Source organism: Sphaerodactylus townsendi, linkage group LG06 (genome assembly GCF_021028975.2).
Source record: "Sphaerodactylus townsendi isolate TG3544 linkage group LG06, MPM_Stown_v2.3, whole genome shotgun sequence".
Taxonomy (NCBI): domain Eukaryota; kingdom Metazoa; phylum Chordata; class Lepidosauria; order Squamata; family Sphaerodactylidae; genus Sphaerodactylus; species Sphaerodactylus townsendi.
Window position 1 is genome coordinate 109,073,139 of NC_059430.1, and position 20,604 is coordinate 109,093,742.

The following is a 20,604-nucleotide window of genomic DNA, read 5'->3' on the forward strand; positions in this document are numbered from 1 at the left end:
CCAGAGACTGCCTTGATGATATCACCCAAGTTTGGTGATGTTTTGGTTCAGGGAAGCAAGTTATGGACGCCCAAATGGAATGCCCCCATCCCCCTTGTTTTCAATGGAGCTAACAGGAGATGGGGGCTACCCATTTGAGGGACCATGACTTTGCTCCCTCTGAACCTAACTGTCAGCAAACTTTGGTGGTGCATCATAAGAATAGTTACCAGATGATACTCCCGAGTTTAGGTGTCACTAGCTTAAAATACACCCCTTAGCAGAGCACCCCAAGAAATTTGCCCAAGATTCTTTGTTTTGCAGTGACTTTGCTCCATTGTAGCCAATGGGGAATTTCTGAGGCTGGCTGCACATTTCTGAAGATAGAGGCACCAGACTTTCAAGGTGGCTCCAGGAAGCTCTCCTGGTAAAAGCATCCAGGCATAGAGACCTTTGCTTCTGAGGGTTCAATTTTATGGGCCCCCAAAAGGCTACAATGGAGCAAAGTCACTGCAAAACAAAGAATCTTGGGCAACTTTCTTGGGGTGCCTGTAAGGGGTGTATTTTTAAAGCTAGTGACTCCAAAATTTCAGGGTATCATCTGGTAACTATTCTTATGATGCCACCCAAGTTTGGTGAAGTTAGGTTCATGGGGAGCAAAGTTATGGTCCCTCAAATGGGTAGCCCCAATCTCCTGTTAGCTCCCATTGAAAACAATGGGGATGGGGGCACCCTCTTTGGGGGTCTATAACTTTGCTTCCTCTGAACCAAACATCACCAAACTTGGGTGGTATCATCAGGACAGTCTCTGGATGGTACCCTAAAAATTTGGTGTTGCTAGCCCTAAAAATGCGCCCCCTGTAGGCCAAAACGTAAAAAACACTAAAAAATAAAAATCACACAAACGACCCTGAAATGGTGGCACCCCCCCACGTGACCAAATGGGGGGCGCCCGGGGACATAGGGTACCCCCTGTCCCTAGGCAGAAACGCCACTGCATTTTGGTTTTCCTACTGCAAAACTTAGCTATTTGGATCAAGAGAACCATTGGGGAGGTATGATCGAGGCTCTAAATTTTAAATGGACACAGCTTTTTAAAAAACCTGCTGGTTCAACTGTACTTGTCAAAAGTTCCAGGTTAAGAAAGCAAAAGCCACTTGACTGGGGTAGGTGGGGGACTGATGAAATAGGAAGCTGGCAGGTCACAAAAAACAGTTGAGCAGGGCAAAGTACAACCGTATAGCAAGGCTCAATAAAGCAATTCCGCCCCAAATGGCACACCTTTTGAAAACAAGAAAATCCACTTTTATTTAAAAAATACTATATACAAATGCAAGGAAAATATGCTCTCTTTGGATGCAAGCACAACAGTGTTTAAAACTATAAACCAGAGAATTTGCATATATATATATAGACAAACTCTGTCAAATATCATTACAACTGAGAAGCAAAGACCCTTGGCTTGCCTATGGTTAAAAAGCCCTTTCTCACTCAGGAACCAGCCCTGATTTTATTAAAGAATGATGTAGCACATTTTTGAGAACCACTGGGAATTTGGCAACAGTAGTACTGGAAAACAGAGCCTTCTACAAGTTCATACAATGCAGGTGCTATCCAGACTCACCAAAAAGAAAAGTCTTCAACACTCAGCCACAAACTGAAGGTTAAGCCATACCTCAACTTAATTTTAAGCAGCTTAAACTGATCTAGAATGTTGCAAATATGTTTGGTGGGATCCTCTGGCTTTTGTTTTGCTCTGGCACAGAAAGGGATATTAAGTAAATGAAAGGATCTTAAGAAAGTGACCAGGGCCTGGGAAAGTTCCTTTCTATACTGGCTGTTTAGAAAATCAAAATGGATTTAACCTTCAAGCAGGGTCACAGGGTCTCACTTTCTAGGGATTTGATACAGGAGGCTTAAAAAGACTGCAGTAACCCAATGACCAAGTTCCCCCTTGTCAACTCTGGTTCTTTCCCCAATAGCCATGCACCAGACAGTCTCTGAAGCTTAAGCTAGGAGTGTGCATTCAGATATTCCCAAATTGAAATTTCCAGTTTCATTTAGGTTCAGAGACATCCAAAACAACCCCAAACACTCTTGGAATTTCGGGAGTGTTCTGGGAAGGAAGTGTGCCTCAGATGGGCCACAGTGTATCGGCCTATTGAAGAGCAAATATTTTAATAGATGGTAGATCTGGTCTTCAGAGTCTATTACCAATGTATTGAAGACCAGGCTTCTTCTTTCCCTTCCTACTGCTTGGGGGTGGGCAGCCCAGGCATTGAAAATAATGTTTTAATTTGTCTGTAATTTTCATGTGCCAAAAATTGCAGAAAAGAAAAAGTGTGCCCAAAATTGTTTCCTAAAAGAATATTCCCCCCCCCCATTTCAGTGTAATATTAATCTTACCTTTTTAAACAACCCAAAATGAAATTAAGGCAAATAGTTTTGCACTCCCCTCTCTTAAGCACACTGTAAGAAGTTTGCAGAGATTTAATGCACCCTTTACATTAGACAAGAATACTCAAGCAAAGAGTGGATACTGGCGGGTTACAAGAGTGTTAAGTCACTGCTTTTGCAAAGCAGTTTTATGCTCCTGAGGATAGCAATGCTGTTGAATGGTGCAGCAGGAACATCTCCCATGAAAGCCCATTAAACTACGTAGGTTCATCTGTAATTTATACACCATAGGCAGATGAGACACATTACGGTATGTCTATAATTTCAAAAGGCTGACAGAACTTCTGTATGGCTAAAAGCTCCCCCCCCCCCCAGCTGAGCAACAGTAGCAGGTCAGGGCAAAAGGGCCTAGCTTAGCTTTCTCTCAGGGAACCAATTTTCTCTAGGCAGCAAGGGGTCATGTAAGGCCACAATGATCCTTCCCACCCATATTCTATACCCCTTTATTCATATATCACCTCAGTCAGTGATTCATCAGCAAACCTCCATTAGTCTGTCTTTCATACAAATCAGCGCAAATTTTAGTCCAGAAGGCAAAATCACATAATGGATTGAAAGTATGCCAGGAGTTACTCAAGAGGGGGAAAGTGGTGGCTATGAAGGTTTCCAGCTCATGCTGCCATGTAGGCAACTGTATTTGTTGTTGCATTGTGATAGATTTTTTAAAAATCCACTCTAGAATTGGCAAGCTTGTACTTGCATAAAGGGGCACCTGCACAGTCCCTGTAAAAATGTGCAGCATGACTGGGAACTTGTGCAGCTGCTCAGGCTCTGCAATTATGCAAGTAAAGGCACAGATTCAGTTATAAGGCTATGAATCCATTAAACCAGCAGGGAGTTGTACCACTCCATTGTAGTATTAAGGCTTCTGGCTGGTTTCTTTCAAACCTGAGAACTGCAGAACTGAGTGAAATCTTTTCTCTGAAATCTCCCAGTAATTCAGTGCTGCTGGCATGCATTTCGCTCAAGTATAAATTATGTGGAGCACCTTTGTAAAAAGGCAGCTAGCCAGACAACCTAATTTAGTTTTCTGCATAAAGCTACCATGCACCCTTAGCCACATACCTATCCATTACTGGGTAAGGAAACAGAGTATATTGGGTCATACCGCTGGCCCATCTCCACACCCACCAATATCTCCCCTATGAGACAACAGAGACATGGCTGAGGAGTGCACATAGCAGTAAGCATATAGAAGAAACCTGCCTTGCAAAGCAGCCCTAGAACAGCAGTCAATTAAAGAAAAGGGTAGTAGCTATTGGGCAACTCACCCAGTATCTGAACCATTTATAGTAAAGAAACCTTCTTTCAAGGCTGACAAAGAGACCTTGTCAGAGATGAATATTTATAGTATGAGAAATGCTCAGATTTCCAGTTGTGGGAAATATGTTCCACTTGTCACCCAAGCAAAAATAATTTAAGCAGTTCTTGAGCCCCTCCCACAGCAGCTGCAGTCTTAGTCCCCAAGTCCTATCTTTTTGTCTTCACTGTGTGATACAGTAATCCCCCATATCCTGGGCGTATCGGTCCGAGATAGTGGTCCGTAAATCCTCGATATCCTTGTGCAACTGTCTGACATCATCCAGCTTCTTTGCAAGCATGTCTGGCTTCAATAAGTCACCCTTTTCTTTAACTGAGCACTGCACAGCTGTGAAGGCAAAAAACACAGACAGACACACACAGAGAGAAAGCCATAGATTAGCTATAGAACTACTTTACAGACTAAGATCTTTCTGGACTCTATTTAAGGCAGGCACCAGAAATCTAACTGCAGATTCAGGCCCTCACGGTTGTGGACACATTTTGTTCCACAGAAGATCAGAAGCCAGAAAGAGGCGTACAAAATGTCAGTGGTCAGAGAGTCTTTGACAGTCACTAAGTCCTGCAAAAATTAAAACAGGCAATATTGCAAGCTAACAGCATACTTGGACTGGTCAAATCTTATTCAGAGCAAGGCCATTTAATAAGTCTTCAAGGAAAAAAAATTCAAAGATATCAAGTTCTCCCAAACCGCCCTGGCCACAAAAGTCTAAATAGCAACTAACAAAGTGAACAAAGCTCCTGAAAAAGATGTCTTGATCCAGTTTTCTGCTTGCTAGGGACCTCAGAATTACTTACAGGGGATGCCTAGCAGCAAAGACAAATTGGGATCCTTCCCTTGAGCCCTCTGAGTCACAACACTGTAGACAGACTGCAGGTCTTGCAAGCAGCTGGCCAGCTCCTTATGCAGCTCTTCAGCAAGGTGGGCCATCTCACCAGGCAGCTGCTGGCTCGGCTCAATCTGCCGGAGGTGCTCCTGGAGAGTCAAGTTCTTCTCAATCAGTTCCTGGTTCTGTGCAGACAACTGAAGAGAGGTGGTGCAGAAGTTGGAGCATTGTGGACAAATTGTGTGCTCTCTATCACCCCCTAGTGTGACACTGTTAATTCACAGCTAAGTTTGAGCAGCAATCATAAGGCAGTGCTAAGTTTCTAATGTTCTCTCCTAAAACATTAGACTGCAAAGCATGTGGTCTCAGTTTAGGCCATATTAAAAGGGGGGGGGGGGTTAGTTACTGATCCTGCATTATGTAGTGATAATTAAAGTCAGCGATTTATCCATCCACCCTATACTGCAACTTTCTGAAAGCCATTGAGTGAGGATGTGTTATATATAACACATATATAACATATATAATTCCCTAAGCGACAACCAATCGCTGCCTTCCAACGACGAAACCCCTACCAATCAGTGCACAGAACATAGAGTGCACCCACTGGTGGGACGTCTGTCCCTCGCTCACCTACCCCCAACTCAGTGCCAGGACATCCCCTTTCTGCCAGGCCCGCTGCCACTCTCCCCACTTGTGACAACCCTCCTGCCTCCCCCAGCCCCACCCCACAAGCCTCCCTGGCAGCAGCAGAGTGTGTGGTCTGCAGGAGAACACTGCCGGCCTGGGCAACCCCTGCCTCCCTTCCCTGACCACCGGAAATATTTATGCATGTTTACTTGCAGGAACAGCCAGGCAGCAGAGGCAGATGAGGACTCAAGAAAAGCCTGTTACAGGGAAAGAGGTTTCCTTGCCCTCCTTTCCTAAAGCCCATTTTCACATGACATGGATTTTGCCGCTAGTTTTGTACATAAATGCATGAAAAAGAAACTTGTTTCAAGCAGTTTTCCAGAAATTTGGATGCCAAGAAAGGGGGAAAAAACCACATTTCCCCCAATGATTTTTTTTGGGGGGGAGGGGGAGGAAATTTTTGTAGCACTTGAAAAGTATTAATACCTAAGTTTTCTATAAACAAAACTGTGTATCTGCCTAAACACCTATACTAGAGAGAATGAGAGCTGCAAACTGCTCCATCCTATACTACCTAAGCACACACACATCAAGGCCTCCACACAGTAAGACAAGCAGCAATCCATTTGCAAAAAAGGCTGCCGTATACTAATTTCATGAAGATAGCAGCATCCTGTGCATTTGGGATTTGAGTGCTGAAGCTGAATATTTCTACAATCTGGCCAGGTATTATTCCCTAATATTGCAGATAAAATTTACATAAAAGACTAGTCACTACAAATTTTGAGTAAAAGTTTGTGTGAAAAAGCATTTCACTCATTCCAAAAGAGAAAATATTTCACAAGAAAACAGTTATTTTGGTTTTCCAAGTATTTTCTCCACCCCCCAACCCTGGACAGTCACATCTCTTGTTATAAGGGTCCCTCAGAGCAATGACTTGGGTGCTCTATACAGCTTTCAATTTATGGAGATTTTTCCCTCTGGGATTATAAAAATGGTTTCTGTGCTTCCCATATAATTTTGTAGGTCAAGCATTTATGAATAGCCAGGTCTAAAGACATACCAGCTATCAGCTCTATAAAGGGAAAGCAAGATAAGCTGAAATATTCTTGGCTACTGGTCTTCAGATGCTATCTGTAGGGAGATGGAGGACTGGGAGGACAAATGCATGCAAGGTGTGACTTATTAAGGATTCTAATCAACTGGCCTTTTGGAAAGTTAAGCAGTAAAAGCTCTACCACACCACAGCCACTCAGTTTGGAAAACCCACAACAGCCAGTTTCAGCTCTGTTGCCTTATGCAGGGAGATTGGTCTTCATCACTCATGTTGTGCTATTTACCTAGACTCGTTGACTGTATTTGAGCCATTTAATCAACACCACAGTTTCTCAAAGCATAAAGATTAGGTCCACAAAGCAGACTATGGTTTATGGTGCTGGTAATTAGCACCAAGCCTGCAGCTTAACAGTCAGCCAGTGGGAGATCCAATGATTCTCCACTCAGCCTCCTTTTATAGCAAAATGGTTCCCGTGCTCCCAATGAAGCAGAATGGAAAACCAATTTGCAACAGATATAGTGTGCCACAATGTAGATACCCTACCTCATCCTGCTAAAAGGATTATGGGACCAAGAAACTGAAAGCACACAAACCACAATTTATTAGAATAATAAAATATCTGAACAAATCAGTAGGCTGAGGCATTCAAATTCTGCACTGGACTAAAGCACTGATCAATGTGGCATGATTAGAGAAGTTGTGAAAAGGGACTTTACCTCTTTCACTGCCAAGCGCAGCTGTTGCAGCGCACTCTCCTGCCTCATGGCTTCCATTCTTAGCGCCTGGCCTGTGCCCTCTTCTTGAGCAAGCTGTTCCTCCAGGCCCTGATGTATCATGGAGACACTAGTTCAGCTTATTGTACAGGTGAAGCTGAAACATACAAACCAAACATCTGATCTGCCAACGAGGACCTCTCACCTTCATCTGTGAGGACAACTGATCCATTTTCTTCTTTTGCTTGTCGACAATCTGAAATAAAGCGAGATTTGTGAAAAATTCACTCCCTACTATTGACCAGATGTACACTGGTTTTTAAAAAATTAAAAATACTCGAATTAGATGAAGAGAGATAACCTAGATGTTTTCAGTAATGGGCATGATCCAGTGCCAAAGGCAAGAGAAATGGTGTGATGCTCTCTTTTACAATGTCCTAGGGGACTCAACAAGATTATTATTTTTTGAAATCTAATTGGCCACAGAAATGCAGAACTGGCATACTTTTAGGAATTGCTCAGGTATGGAGCATGGAGATGTGCACAGTTGAGAGATTTTAGCTGCAATGCTTGAAGCAGAGCGGGGAAAGAAGGAAGACACTGGAGGGCGATAGTCCTCTGACATCCTCCAATTTTCACACTAGCCTGATCTTGTCAGATTCCAGAAGCTAAGCAGGGTTGACCCTGGCAACTGTGGATGGGAGACCTTCAAAGAATACTAGGGTTGTGATGTGGAGGCAGGCAGTGGCAAACCAGCTCTGAACATCTTGCCTTGAAAATCCCACCAGGGGTCACCATAAGTCAGATGTGACTTGACAGCAAAAAAAAGTACAGCTACCTTCCTGAGGAGATCACATTCTTTTTGCAGAGACTCCTTCTTTCCTTTCATTTTCTCCATCTCTTGGGCGTATCCTTCTGCTGACAACATCTTCCCACACTGCATCTTATCTTGTAAACTGAGAAAACAGGGTACAGCTACTAAACTGAGATACCTCAATAATCTTACCATTTCGAGGGTAGATTCTGTGATAGCCATTCCTGAGAGAACAATAATCATTCCCAATAATCCTTCAGTCCAAAAACACACAAAAAATGTCAACCGTTACTGCATGTTTAGCTGAGCAATTCAGTTTTCTCACTGGTGCCAAGCACTTCCCCCTGCAGTAACATGCTGCCTGAACTGTGCTTCCTGCCAGTTTTCCTGTCAGCTCAGGATCCCCTCCCCAAGGCTGCCCTGGGCTACAGGCAGGCCACTTCCTCTCAGCCAGGGGTGGGGCTGTCTCAGTGGGTCCTAGTGTGCTCAGTAGCACGTGGCACTCTTCCCTGCCATCTTGGCCTCCCAGCTTGTTTACCTCTTCTGGTCTCCTTGTGGCTGCCTCATGTTACTGCCTTGCTGATTCATAAGTGGAGTGGTGGGAAGTGCCAACCTCTGCCACAGCAGGTATCACTGGTCTATGCATGCCTTCCTAGGGGTTGTTGGTTGGGAGAAACACCAGGCCATCTTTTGTTTATCTTTTCCTCTGCTATTATCATGATCTGAACCCTGAATTCCATTCTTTTCCCCTCCCTACAACCTCCCATTAGGTTATGCTCTTTACTAATCCCCTTTCTCCATCTCTCTCCCCCTCCCTGGCTCCTGAACTATCTTGCTATTGCTGAGAACATGAGGTTGCCTTCTGCTGAATCACACCATCTGTCTATTGAAATCAATACTGCCAACTCTGACTAGCAACTGCTCTCCAGGGTCTCAGGGAGAGGTATTTCCCATCACCTAATTCCTGATCCTTTTAACTGGAGATGCTGGAGATTGAACCTGGGAGCTTCTGCATGCCAAGCAAATCTTCTACCACTGAGCCACAGCGCCCCCCCCCCCCCCCAAATCATTGCTGCCTGTGGTAAGGCTTCACTGCCAAAAGTGCAACACAACTGAAGATGTCTCAATGGCACTGCAAGGCAGTATTCCCTCATTTCACTCAGATTCTCATTGCTTGGTCCCAGGAAATGTTACCTGTGCACAGTGGAAAGCAGTTCCATTTCTTTGTGTTTCTGTGTTTCCAGCTGTAATTCCTTCTCTCTGCAACTGGCACGGATACCATTAAGGTCCTTCTCAAGGGCAGTCACGGTTTCCTGTAAGACTGCAATTGTCTGCTGGGCTTCTTTTAACTAGGAAAAGGGAGAGAATGTTCCAGAACCAATCAGGGTATGATGGGAAGTACTGCAGAAGACGCTGCATCTACAAATAACCTAGATCAGGACGTTTTCCTGCAGGTCAGACTACCAATCGAGGTAGCCACACCCACTCAAGAGTCATACCACATGCCTTTCCATAGATTCAGGAGATCCCATTCTACCTGTTGACTTTGTTTCTGGTGATCCTCCAACACGGGAAGGTCAGCGAGGTAGCGCTCCAAGGTCTCTATTCGCTGCTGTTTCTCCCGATTCTGCTCAGATTCCTTTTGGCATTTTTTCTTCAGATGTTCAATGTGTTTGTCTCTTGTATTAACCTGAACCAACAAAATAGAATAATAGCAGTTCTCCACCTCAGCAGCACACAAATCAGGTTGAGATTTCCAAATGATTTAGGGGCCTTCCTCCAGCACCAAAATAAGTATACATTTGGACCTTCATTTGAGGCCAGCAAGACAGAAAAAAGAGACATCAATAAGTACTTTAATTCTACTCTACACTAATCCTGCTTTGAGCAGGGGGTTGGACAAGATGGCCTGCATGGGCCCTTCCAACTCTATACTCTAAGCTTCTTATGAGGAACAGTTTTGCTTGAGAGTGCACGCTACATCAACCAAGTCAAGTGAAAATCTACTCCTCTTGAGATGTAGCAATGAGGACCACTACACTAATCACACCCAGAATAGCCTGCTTTATGTTGAGAAGGGTTTCATTATTTCCAGTAGTTTTGATGTTCTCCGTATCTCTTCCTGACTCCTCAGTTTCCCATTCAAACCTCCCACACAGAAAACATTCCCATTTTCCACACCAACAAACAGTTCATGACATGCATCAACATGTGCTTTGAGGCTCTTGTAGACACAGAGGCCAGAGCACCAAGTATATTTTTGGCTCTCAGATAAATACAAAATGAAGCACCTGAAGTGGGTGCCCCCTCTTTCCCATCCAAAAGATGGGGATTAATTTAGTCAGAATCTGAATTATGTGGCAGTTTCTACTACCATGCATTAAAACAGTGTCCACTCACTATGGGTGAGAAGGTTAGTGAACATACATTTTCTTTCCTTTGGCAAGGATTTTAAATTGAAACAAGAAGAGTCCTCTGACACTGTTAGTTTACACAGCCTACCCTCTCTTCCTGCTTCTTCAGCACTGCTTCATACTTCTGTACTGTCTTCTTGTGGAACTCCTGGATCTGCTTTTCACCTGCTTCTGCAGCGGCCAGTTTCCTCTCCAGTTCAATCTTTTCCTTACTCAGCAATTCTGTCTTTTCAGTAAACTGAGCACGCAAGAATACATTCTCCTGTTGCAACTCCTGCAAAATGCATATAGTGAAACACAACAGTTCACAAGTGTCCTCTCCTCCCAAACAAGTACAGCCCCACAGAAAGGGCCACATTGCTGTGCTCAAACACAGTGAATGTGCACAAACCATATGGAGCGCTGGTGCCATCAACACTGTTGCCTTAGAAATCTTTGCTTGTGTTTACCTGCATTCTGAGCAAATAGATGTCTCCATAAGGGACAGGAGGGCCAAAAAAAGCACTGTGGACCTGCAGCTCACTTTCTTGTACCTTCTGCTCCAGCTGTGAAATGTGCTGCCTCTGTCTTCAAAACAGAAGGGCCCCAACAAAAAATTTACAAAATTTAGACTCTAATACATCTAAACTGATAAAATGTCAGAAAACAGGTCACAAAGTTGCCTTTAGCAAATGGAATTTTCAGTAGAGCACTTTAAATTGTGTTTATAACCTAAACAATGGGAACCACGGGTTGTGCATGGGGATAATGGGAGGTAAGAAAAGTGATCACAAGCCCAAGGTATCCAGAATAGGCAAAACAGCTCCCCGTTATGCATTTTTCTGACCTTGATTAAGGAAGAATCACCCCTTTTGAAAAGGATAGCTGTTTTCTCCCCCATTCTGTACCAAAGGAAATTACAGACACCTGTCACTTGCCCTAGCTGGTCAATGATTTAGTAACATAATTAAACTCATTAAAATAAAACATAATTTTATGTTTACTATGTATGATTTAGTGAACTCCAGGAGAGCAGCAGTGGTGTAGTGGTTAAGAACAGGTGTACTCTAATCTGGAGGAACCAGGTTTGATTCCTAGCTCTGTCACTTGAGTTGTGGAGGCTTATCTGGGGAAATCAGATTAGCCTGTGCACTCCAACACACACCAGCTGGGTGACCTTGGGCTAGTCACAGTTCTTCTGAGCTCTCTCAGCCCCGCTTATCTCACAGGGTGTTTGTTGTGAGGGGGGGAAGAGAAACGAGTTTGTAAGTCCCTTTGAGTCTCCTTACAGGAGAGAAAAAGGGGATATAAATCCCTCTTCTTCTGAATATAATTTTATGTTCTTTGGAAGAAACATTTTATCCAGACATGAAATGGAATGTGCTTTCTTGATCACAGCATCAAAACTTTGGAACTCCCTCCCTAGGGGGTTATACTGGTGTCCCTCTATGGGTATCTTCCATCAGCAGGTGAAGACTTTTTTATTTCATCCAGCATACCCCAAAAACCATTCTTGACCCTCCTCCCTGGTTCCAGGGTTGTACATATATGCATTTTTATTGAATTATTTAATCATTTAAATTTTTTAAACTGTTCAACTATTTTAATGTTTTCATGTTCACCACTTTAGAAATCCTGATACAGTGAAAAGATAGCATAAAATATTTTAAATACATAAATAAAACAATGGGAATATATTGTATGTTTGTTTTCCCACCTGTCAATTAGTATTTCCTTCTCCCTGAGTAGATTCTCATTTGCGTTCACAACTCCAACCCACTGAGTCGGATCAACAGAGGGCAATGAAGTGCTGTTCACCAGGGGATGGTAGTAAGCAGCTTTGCTTTGCAGCTGGAATAATGAAATTCAGACAGACGAGACAGGAGTTCAGTTCTCAAAGGCAGCTGCAATAGCACTGAGGCTATAATTGTTCTCAGCATTCTTCTCAACTTACCAATAAACAGAAGGCTCATCCCATAAACAACTATTTCAAATTCACATCCAAGTACTCTGTGTACTGCTACTATGTACTAATAATTTTAGATCACTGTGTATTACATGAAACTCATAAGAACCTTTGCCTGATATCACCAAACAAAAACTGTTTCCTACTAGAAAGGATATGTGGATCTTATGGCATGATGATTTAAACAGAACAAGGAAAATGAGTCACACTCACTGTGCTAATTCATATACTTGTATTTTTTTCCTATTCAGCGTCCAAGACAACTATTGCCAACACACCAGAAACACTTAGTGCAATAGTATGCAGAGTTACTCTAGTCCAAATCAGTTGAATTCACTGAGTTTAGTTCAGGGTTAACTCTGTACAGGACTGCTGTGCCTGTTCATGTCTTGCAAGGACTCTCCTTCCAAAGTGCTTAATTCAGGATTCCCCAAAATTTAGCTTACAAACGTACACTCAGAAACTACTAAGTATCTGGTTGTGAACTTGGTTCCACTAGGCAGATCAAGTAGTGAGCACAGTGGGGCATGGTATAGAAAAGTTTTGTAGATTAGGCATTCCCTCAGTTCTGGGGGGGAAAAGTAGTTTGTGTATAGGTATACCCACAAGAACTCTGAAAATAATATCAAATAAGATGTCACAATATTATAGTTGTGTTACTGGGTGGAGAGAGAAAGTAGTAGAAGGATGCCAAGGGAAGAAACATCATTAATGGAGAGGAAGCAAGAGGGGAGGAAGTTGGGTCAGCAGGAGGTGACATCTTCTCTCCTCATAGCCTAGTCTCCCTTGCTGCCCATAATGCCTGGAAATTAAATATCTGTAAGAGTATCAGTGTAGTCTTCCTCAGATCTCCCCTCAAAATCCAGTAAAGCATAACATGCACAGTTAGCACTCTCACCCTCCTCACTAAGCATTAACAGGCACAACATAATGTAATAATGTTATGGTCTCTCAACACACATACTAAGAGTGAACAGGTGTAAAGAATATGCAACAGTTTCAGCAATGACAACCATATGTACATTTCCTTTTTTTAACCTGCAGTCCCCGGAAGGGTTCAGGACAGACAGTGGAAAAAGAACTGCAATAAAAAAATAGGATACCCTAGTTGTACACAAGTTATATTTAAAGCAACTAAAGTCAAAGCCAAATACCCAAACTAACGTACAACTTGGGATAACAAAGTTGGATAAACCTTATTCGGATGTAAGCAGCTATTTATAAATATAGGCAAGATTTAGCAAACATAGATGGTTTTAACGGGGTCTTCTACCTGTATTTGATCTAGTTGCTGTCGCACCCGGTCCAAGTGCTGTTTCCATGCACTGCACACACAGTCATCATGTGAATGCTGTGTACAGGTTTGCTGTGTCCACACTTGCGACTGAGCAGCTACTGAGTTGGAATATGTCATGGCAGGATTAGGGCCCAAGGAAAGCTGCTTTTCACAGATTTTGCTGGCTTCGGCTGTTGGCTTAGAACTGAGCTGCACTCTGCATGGTTCTTTTTCTAGGTCAGCAGGCCCGATGATTGAATTGCAAATTTGGAGCTGGGTCCAAGGACCATCAGACTCTAAAAAAGCAGAATGGTTAAAAGTGTATTCTGCGGCAAGCCTGCCATATTTCTGAGCATCTTGCATGCTTTCTTGATCAGCTGAAGGGAACAGGGATCGATCAAAATCATTTTCCAGTGAAGCCTGGTACATAGGAAGATAGTCCCTGGGAAATGCCTGGTTGTGCCTCGAAGCTTTACAGTTTGTCACCAGCCCTGCCGTGTCATCTGAAGGGCAAGGCAGGAAGGAGGTCCTGCCAGCCAGAGATGTGCTTGATTTGCCCACTGTGCAGGGCTTGCAGGGAGGGCTCTCCAGCATGGAAGGCATGACATGAGCAGTAGGAATGGCCACCTGGGTTTTGATGGGCTGAAAAGAAGAACCGTCACTGGAATTGCAGAATGCTGTGGAAATGAAGAAAGAGTGTTAGAATGAAGACTGCTTTCTTTCTGCACAAGCCTATCTTGTTTTGCCACAATTCTTCTGTATATTTAGTGAACTGGAAGACTCACATATCCTAGTAATACTTTCAAAAAGGAAAGGCCATGTCCCCACGAAGCTTTCTGTGTCGTAACATAAAATGTCTTTTCTGATCACAACTGAATTAAAACATACAACCAAATTATTTTCATTTTATCAAATTAGATAATAAAATAAAGTGTATCTTTCTAGTTATTCACACACAAGTCTTAAAACTGGCTTTAAAAATAATTAATAAGACTTACTCAAGAAACAGGAGTTGAGGTCTTGGTTATATACCCAATCCTGAGCTTTATAACTCACTCGCTGCCAGATTTGTAAATGAAGTTGGATGCAGCTCCAAGAAGCAAAAGAATGGTATGCTTCTAGGAAAATGAAGCAATTGCTGTTCTATATGCCATGAAACTTCTTTCAAAATCAGCTTCAGTTCTCTCCCAACAAGCATACAGAATACAGCAGAGCAGAATACTGAAAATCCTGACGCTGAAACACTGGATTAGACTAGATGGAAGTGTGAAGCTATTCTTAGCAACTCTCAGGTTTCAATACACAGAAAACAACAACAGCTTAACCAAGAATTAGGGCACCTTCTTTTTAAAATGAATTTTCCTTCCTTTATGACTACATGAATTTCTGATTCTTGTGCAAAAGAAAGACAATGTTAAGTCGATGTAAAGTTTGAGGTATCACTTCTCTTTTATTATAGGGTAATGAGCTTGTACCACCAGATGTCAGTTATAGCCATTTGCCAACAGAAGAAGGAACACAGGACTCAAATTTGATTATCACAGGAATATGGCTGCTTAGTAACATACAGCTGGTCTAAATATCTGCAGACAAGATAACAACATATGGTAAAAATATTCAAAGAGCCAGTGAATCTAAAACTTCTTTAAGAACACATAATTTACATGGGATGGCACTATTTATAGTTTCATCTGCAAGCTACACAAAGAAGCAAAAGGTATTTCCTGTGTGGGTAGGAAACAAGAGACTTGGCAAAGCTCTATCTAAAGAAAGGCTGCACTACAACAGCAGAGTGCACGTCTCCATAGGTGAAGCCCCACCTCTGGTGCCTACTTAATTATTATGACAAAAGGGCTAGGAAAAACTTGATACATTCTAAAGAACCAGACAAAAACACTCTGCCCCCTAATCAAAGCCACTAGAACATATGTGTGTAAAGTGCTGTCAAGTCACTTATGATGACCCTATAAATTAATGACCTCCAAAATGTCCTAGAGTTAACTTGCTCAACTCTTGCAAACTGAGGGCCATGGTTTCCTTGACTGAATCGATCCAGCTCATGTTGGATCTTCCTCTTTTCCTGCCACCTTCAACTTTTCTTAGCATTACTGTCTTTTCCAGTGACTCTCGTCTTCTCATAATTTAGTCAAAGTACAATAATCTTAGTTTAGTTATTTTAGCTTCTACAGAGAGTTCAGCCTTGGTTTGATCTAGAACTCAATGATTTGTCTCTTTGGTGGTCCACAGTATCCATAAAACTCTCCTCCAACACTACATTTCAAATGAATCAATAGTCCTCCTGTCAGCTTTCTTCACTGTCCAACTTTCACCTATACATAATGATGGGGAACGCTATGGCACAAATTACCTTGATCTTGGTTGCCAAGTGACACACCCTTACACTTAAGAATCTTTTCTAGCTCCTTCATGGCTGTCCTTCCCAGTCTCAATCTCCTTCTGATTGGTTCTGGTGGGTTTTCCAGGCTGTATGGCCGTGGTCTGGTGGATCTTGTTCCTAACGTTTTGCCTCCATCTGTGGCTGGCATCTTCAGAGGTGTATCACAGAGGGAAGTCTGTTACACACTGTGTCCCTTTGTGATATACCTCTGAAGATGCCAGCCACAGATGCAGGCGAAATGTTAGGAACAAGATCCACCAGATCACGGCCACACAGTCCAGAAAACCCACCAGAACCAGTTGAATCCGACCGTGAAAGTCTTCGACAATACTCCTTCTGATTGCTTGATTTCAGTCTTTCTCTTGGTTGATGATGGAGTCAAGGAACAGAAAATCTTGAAAGGTTTCAATTTTTTCATCGCCAACCTTAAAGTTGTGTAAACCCCCAGTAGTCATTGTCCTCTTGATGTTCAGCTGTCATCCCGCTTTGGTACCTTCTGCTTTATCCTTCAAGAGTCGTCGTTTCAAGTCTTTACTATTTTCTGCCAGTAATGTCTGTCATCTGCATATGTCAAATTGTTAATGTTCCTTCCACCAATTTTCACTCCATCTTCATCTAAATTTAATCCAGCTTTCCATGTACGTTCTGCATGTAGATTGAACTGACAGGGAGATAAAACACATCCTCGTCCGACACCTTTGCCAACTGTAAACCATTCATTTCTCCATATTCTGTCCTAACAGAAGCCTTTTGTCCAGAGTTCATTTCTTTCCATTTCTTTTCAAAACCAATCATAGTTTTTCAAGATCCACACAGTCAAAAGCTTTGCTATAATCTATGAAACACACACTGATTTTCTTCTGAAATTTTCTTCTATTCTCCAGTAATTTCGTACACTGCTTTCCCTGCCAGTGTAAGTATACTGCACTAGAGTATGCCTGCACAGGAAAACATAAGCAGAGCAGCTCTACACTGACATGGCATATCCAGTTCCTTAATCTGCAAGAGTTACCCCAAGGATGAGTTTTCTACTGTGAGGTATACTAAATGCAATTAACTCACTAGCCAAGTGAACACCTAGCAACATCAAGAAAGAACTTAAGCTCAGCTAAAATAAACTCAAGGACTGCATGTAACAAGAATGAATTGATCACTACCTGCAGTATTAAAAGCTCAGAAAGTTGAAGACACTTGAAGTTATCAATTTGTTGCAGAATCTTACAGTATAATCCTATGCAGAACTATTCCAAGACCTACTCCAAAGTTACTCACTGAAATCACTGGGTGGCATAACTTGCAATAAAGTTGTGCTGTAAGACATCCATATTGGGAGTCAGCAACAGAAGAGGACTGTCAACTGTAGTAAAGGATGAAGGGATCAAAAGAAAAACTTACCTTCTGCATTAGTAGAGCTAGAAGTCCCATTTAACGTGCCCCCACAGGCAGCCATAGTTAGATTACAATCAGAATGTTTCCAGACTTTCAGATAGGACTTTCAAGACTGTCTCTTCTGCGCTGAACTGGAACTGGGGGAGGGGAAGAGAGAGACATGTTGTGAAATTTACATGGGAATTCATAAGTCAATTTGACACTATCAGACCAGGACTCAGTAGAGACTGGAAGTGGTTCTGTTCACAACAGCTCTGTCCCTCTCCAGTCATTTTACTTTAACAATTTGTCACACCTATTTGATCAGACTGTTTGCTCTGGATCTTGTTTTCATTTGTGCTCTGAAGCGCAGTGCAATATACCTATATTTTGGAATCTTGACCCTCTTTGTAACAACTTTTCAAACCTGTCCTCAGCAGCATTTGTGTGCACACCTAAGAATGCTAATGCACGCATGATATAGATGCACAATTGTGTGTATGTATCTACAAGTACAGTGTTGAATGTATTTTGATATGATCCATGTATCCTGCCTCCGACAGTAGTTCAACTGTTGTGTTTTGGGTCAGCTGAAGTTTACAAAACCAACCCTGCCTACAGCATGTTGTAGTAACCTAACCTGGATGTGATAAGTGCATGGATCACTGTGGCCAGATCATACTTTTCAAGCAACAGCTGTAGCTGGTGCATCAGTCACAGCTAGTAAAATGCGCTTGTACCTTCAACTACAGGCCAGTGGCACCTTGAGCTATGAACCTGCTGCTGGAGTGTGGCTCCCTCTGGGGCAGCCCTCTTCCCTAGTTACAGTGCTGTTTATGTGTGATTTATTGAGAAGAGAAGTGCAAGCTTTGGATTCCCAAAGGGGACAAAAGCGGGTTCCAAACGAATAAAATAAATAATAAGTAAAAACAGAAAGACCAGTTTTTGCAAAAAGTTGGAAATATTTTATCGACTTTTAGAAGCTAACACTTTGTATAGGCATCGATGTTTCTAAAATATAATACAAATACATCTGAGGCGATTATTCATGGAAGTAATTTTCCATTTGTCTGAGTGACGTTGTGTATAAAAAAGCCCCAAATGGCAACTTGTTCTGTTGTTACATTTCAAAGTCTTTTGGTGCCTACACATAGATAGGTGGGTAGATAAAAAATCAAGCTTCTCTTTGCATGCACATGTGTGTGCACAAATAAAGTAAAAATATATAGATTTTATTCACTTCATTAACAAATATCTTTCTTCTCTTTCTCCCCAGTTGGGGGCCCAAAGAGGCTTACACTGTTCTCCTCTCCATCTTATTCTCATAACAAACCTGTGGGGAAGGCCAGAATGAGAAAGACTTGCCCCACATCAGCCATGGGGGGGGGGGGGAATGCAAACACCTCTCAGATCCTAACCCAACACTGCAACCTAATTACTGCAACCTAAATGACCATTGGGTCTGACAGACAGACCGCTCATCCATGTCACTTCTATTTATGGTATCTAAAGCCCTCTCTTTGCTTTCAATCTAATTAAGTGGCTTGTTTTCAAAAAGCTGTTCAGAATCCTCAGATCTCTGCTTTTGATACGCGTATAAAAGTAAATTTCACTCTTTTAAGATGAAAAGGCGTGGGAAATTTGGCAGTGCTTGAGCTTTGCATGATGAGTTCATCACTTCATCAATAATATTCGGCAATAACAGTCTAGAATACTTACAGACCATTGCGGCAGGGGGAGGCAAGCTCATCCCAGTCTTCCATCTGGGCCATAAATAATTCTTGGCCATGATGTCAGAGAATGCATCAGGCTGGATCACCCCCAACACACTTTTCTCCCTAACGGGGACCCAAAGTAACTTATAACATTCTCCTCTTCTTCGTTTTACCCCCAAAACAACCCTGTGAGGTAGGTTAGTGTGCAACTAACTGGCTGAAGGTCACGCAGAAAGTTTCCCTGGCAGATTAGGGACTGAGCCTTTATCTTGTTTCAGGCTAAGCAGACGAGCCTCAGAAAAACTCCCTCTCCCACTCGAGTCTCAGTGAGGAACACGCGGAGGATCTTTTAAGCAAAGGTTGCAAAGGGGTGGGGGCTTTTAAATAGTAAAATTTTGAGGGCCACAATGTGGGTTATTTTTCCTCCAACGCGCATGCGCCCAAAGCTGCCCCCCCCCGCCCCGCCCCGCCCCGCCCCGAGTTTGCGCCGCGGACCAAACTCCGGAGCACAAAAGCAGGCTAGAACAAGGGGAAGGGAGAAAAGAGGCGGGTATGAGTCCGACGAGAAAACTCCCAACCCCACAGGCGGCAAAAAGTGGGTTTACCTCGGGAAGGACAAACGGGCAGCCTCCAAACGAGAGCTCCTCCGCGTGAGGCAGACTTGGGTCAAGGCGGTTAAATCTCCACAGGCAAAACCGACTGCCGACCGTTGGACACGCCCCCTGCTCCAGCTGCACGTCTCGAGCAGCGGCGGTTGGAGGCGGGGAAACCAGACTAGCCTTCCAATGTTCGTGCCACGCCCACCCGCCCTGGTCATCAACTAAGGCGGTTGGAGGGGCGCGAGGCTCCTCCACTGTCAGCCCCTCCCCGTCCATCAGACCCAGCGAGCTGGGAGGGCGGCCAGAGTTCCCCCCACGACGCCGACGAACCTCCAGCTGGAGCAGCAGCGGCAGAAGCAGCCCCTGCCGAAGGACCCCCTCCTCCTTCTCCCCGCCGGCCGATTCCGCCACCGGTGCCGTTTTGGAAACGGCGGAGGGCATCCCCCTCAAGCCAATGAGGGGGGACCGTCCCCGGCGCCCCCTGCCCAACGGCCGCGCCTTTCGCCAGACACAGCGCGCCGATTGGGCCGGCGCCCTTCCTCCTTTTCCTCCTCCCGCTTGATTGGCCTGCGGGGCCCTAGAGGCAGAAGCGGCCGGCGGGAAGAAGGAGCAGGGGGTCCTTCGGCAGGGGCTGCTGCTGCCGCTGCTGTTCCCGCTGGAGGTTCGTCGTCGTCGCTGAGGGGACTCTGGCCGCCCTCTCTCCGCCCTCCCTCGTTGGGCCTGATGGACAGGGAGGGGCTGGCAGTGGAGGAGCACTCTGCTGGGAGGTCTGGAATGGGGGTGGGGGGGCGGTGCGCCCGTCGCTTGGAAGGGGGCAGGAGTTCCTGCTGCAGCAAAGCCCCCCCAAAAGACCCCTTTCCCGCCCCCCCAGGCCACCCTGAGCCTGCCATCATTAGAAGTCCATTGCCTTTGCATCGATCGTTATAGCAATCGGTATATCGATCGATACAACGATCGTTATAGCGATCGCTATAACGATCGATGCAAAGGCAATGGAAGCCTCGGGGTGCGGGGGGGGGGGGAAGGGGTCCCCTCTCCTGACCACTGTGGTTGATCAGGACAAGGGAGGGTCCCCAGCCAGGGCAGTTTGGG

At 44.0% G+C, this 20,604-nt stretch overlaps 1 protein-coding gene across 4 annotated transcripts; it reads right to left on the minus strand.

Annotated features, from left to right (window-relative positions):
* Positions 1 to 1,261: 1,261 nt before the first annotated feature.
* CEP85 (centrosomal protein 85) lies at positions 1,262 to 19,955 on the minus strand. Of its 4 annotated transcripts, XM_048501108.1 has the most exons (14): positions 19,519 to 19,955; positions 18,918 to 19,036; positions 17,226 to 17,350; positions 13,430 to 14,109; positions 11,908 to 12,041; positions 10,661 to 10,778; positions 10,300 to 10,485; positions 9,335 to 9,487; positions 8,992 to 9,146; positions 7,822 to 7,939; positions 7,189 to 7,239; positions 6,987 to 7,094; positions 4,555 to 4,780; positions 1,262 to 4,084 (listed from the first exon to the last, which is right to left on the minus strand). In XM_048501108.1, the coding sequence occupies exons 3-14, from the start codon at positions 17,278 to 17,280 to the stop codon at positions 3,921 to 3,923; spliced, it is 2,148 nt and encodes a 715-aa protein (XP_048357065.1). In that variant the 5' UTR covers positions 17,281 to 17,350; positions 18,918 to 19,036; positions 19,519 to 19,955; the 3' UTR covers positions 1,262 to 3,920. The 4 variants fall into 4 exon arrangements, with proteins under 4 accessions (XP_048357065.1, XP_048357064.1, XP_048357066.1 ...); XM_048501107.1 differs by lacking the exon at positions 18,918 to 19,036; XM_048501109.1 differs by lacking the exon at positions 18,918 to 19,036 and having other exon boundaries at positions 17,226 to 17,356.
* Positions 19,956 to 20,604: the final 649 nt, after the last annotated feature.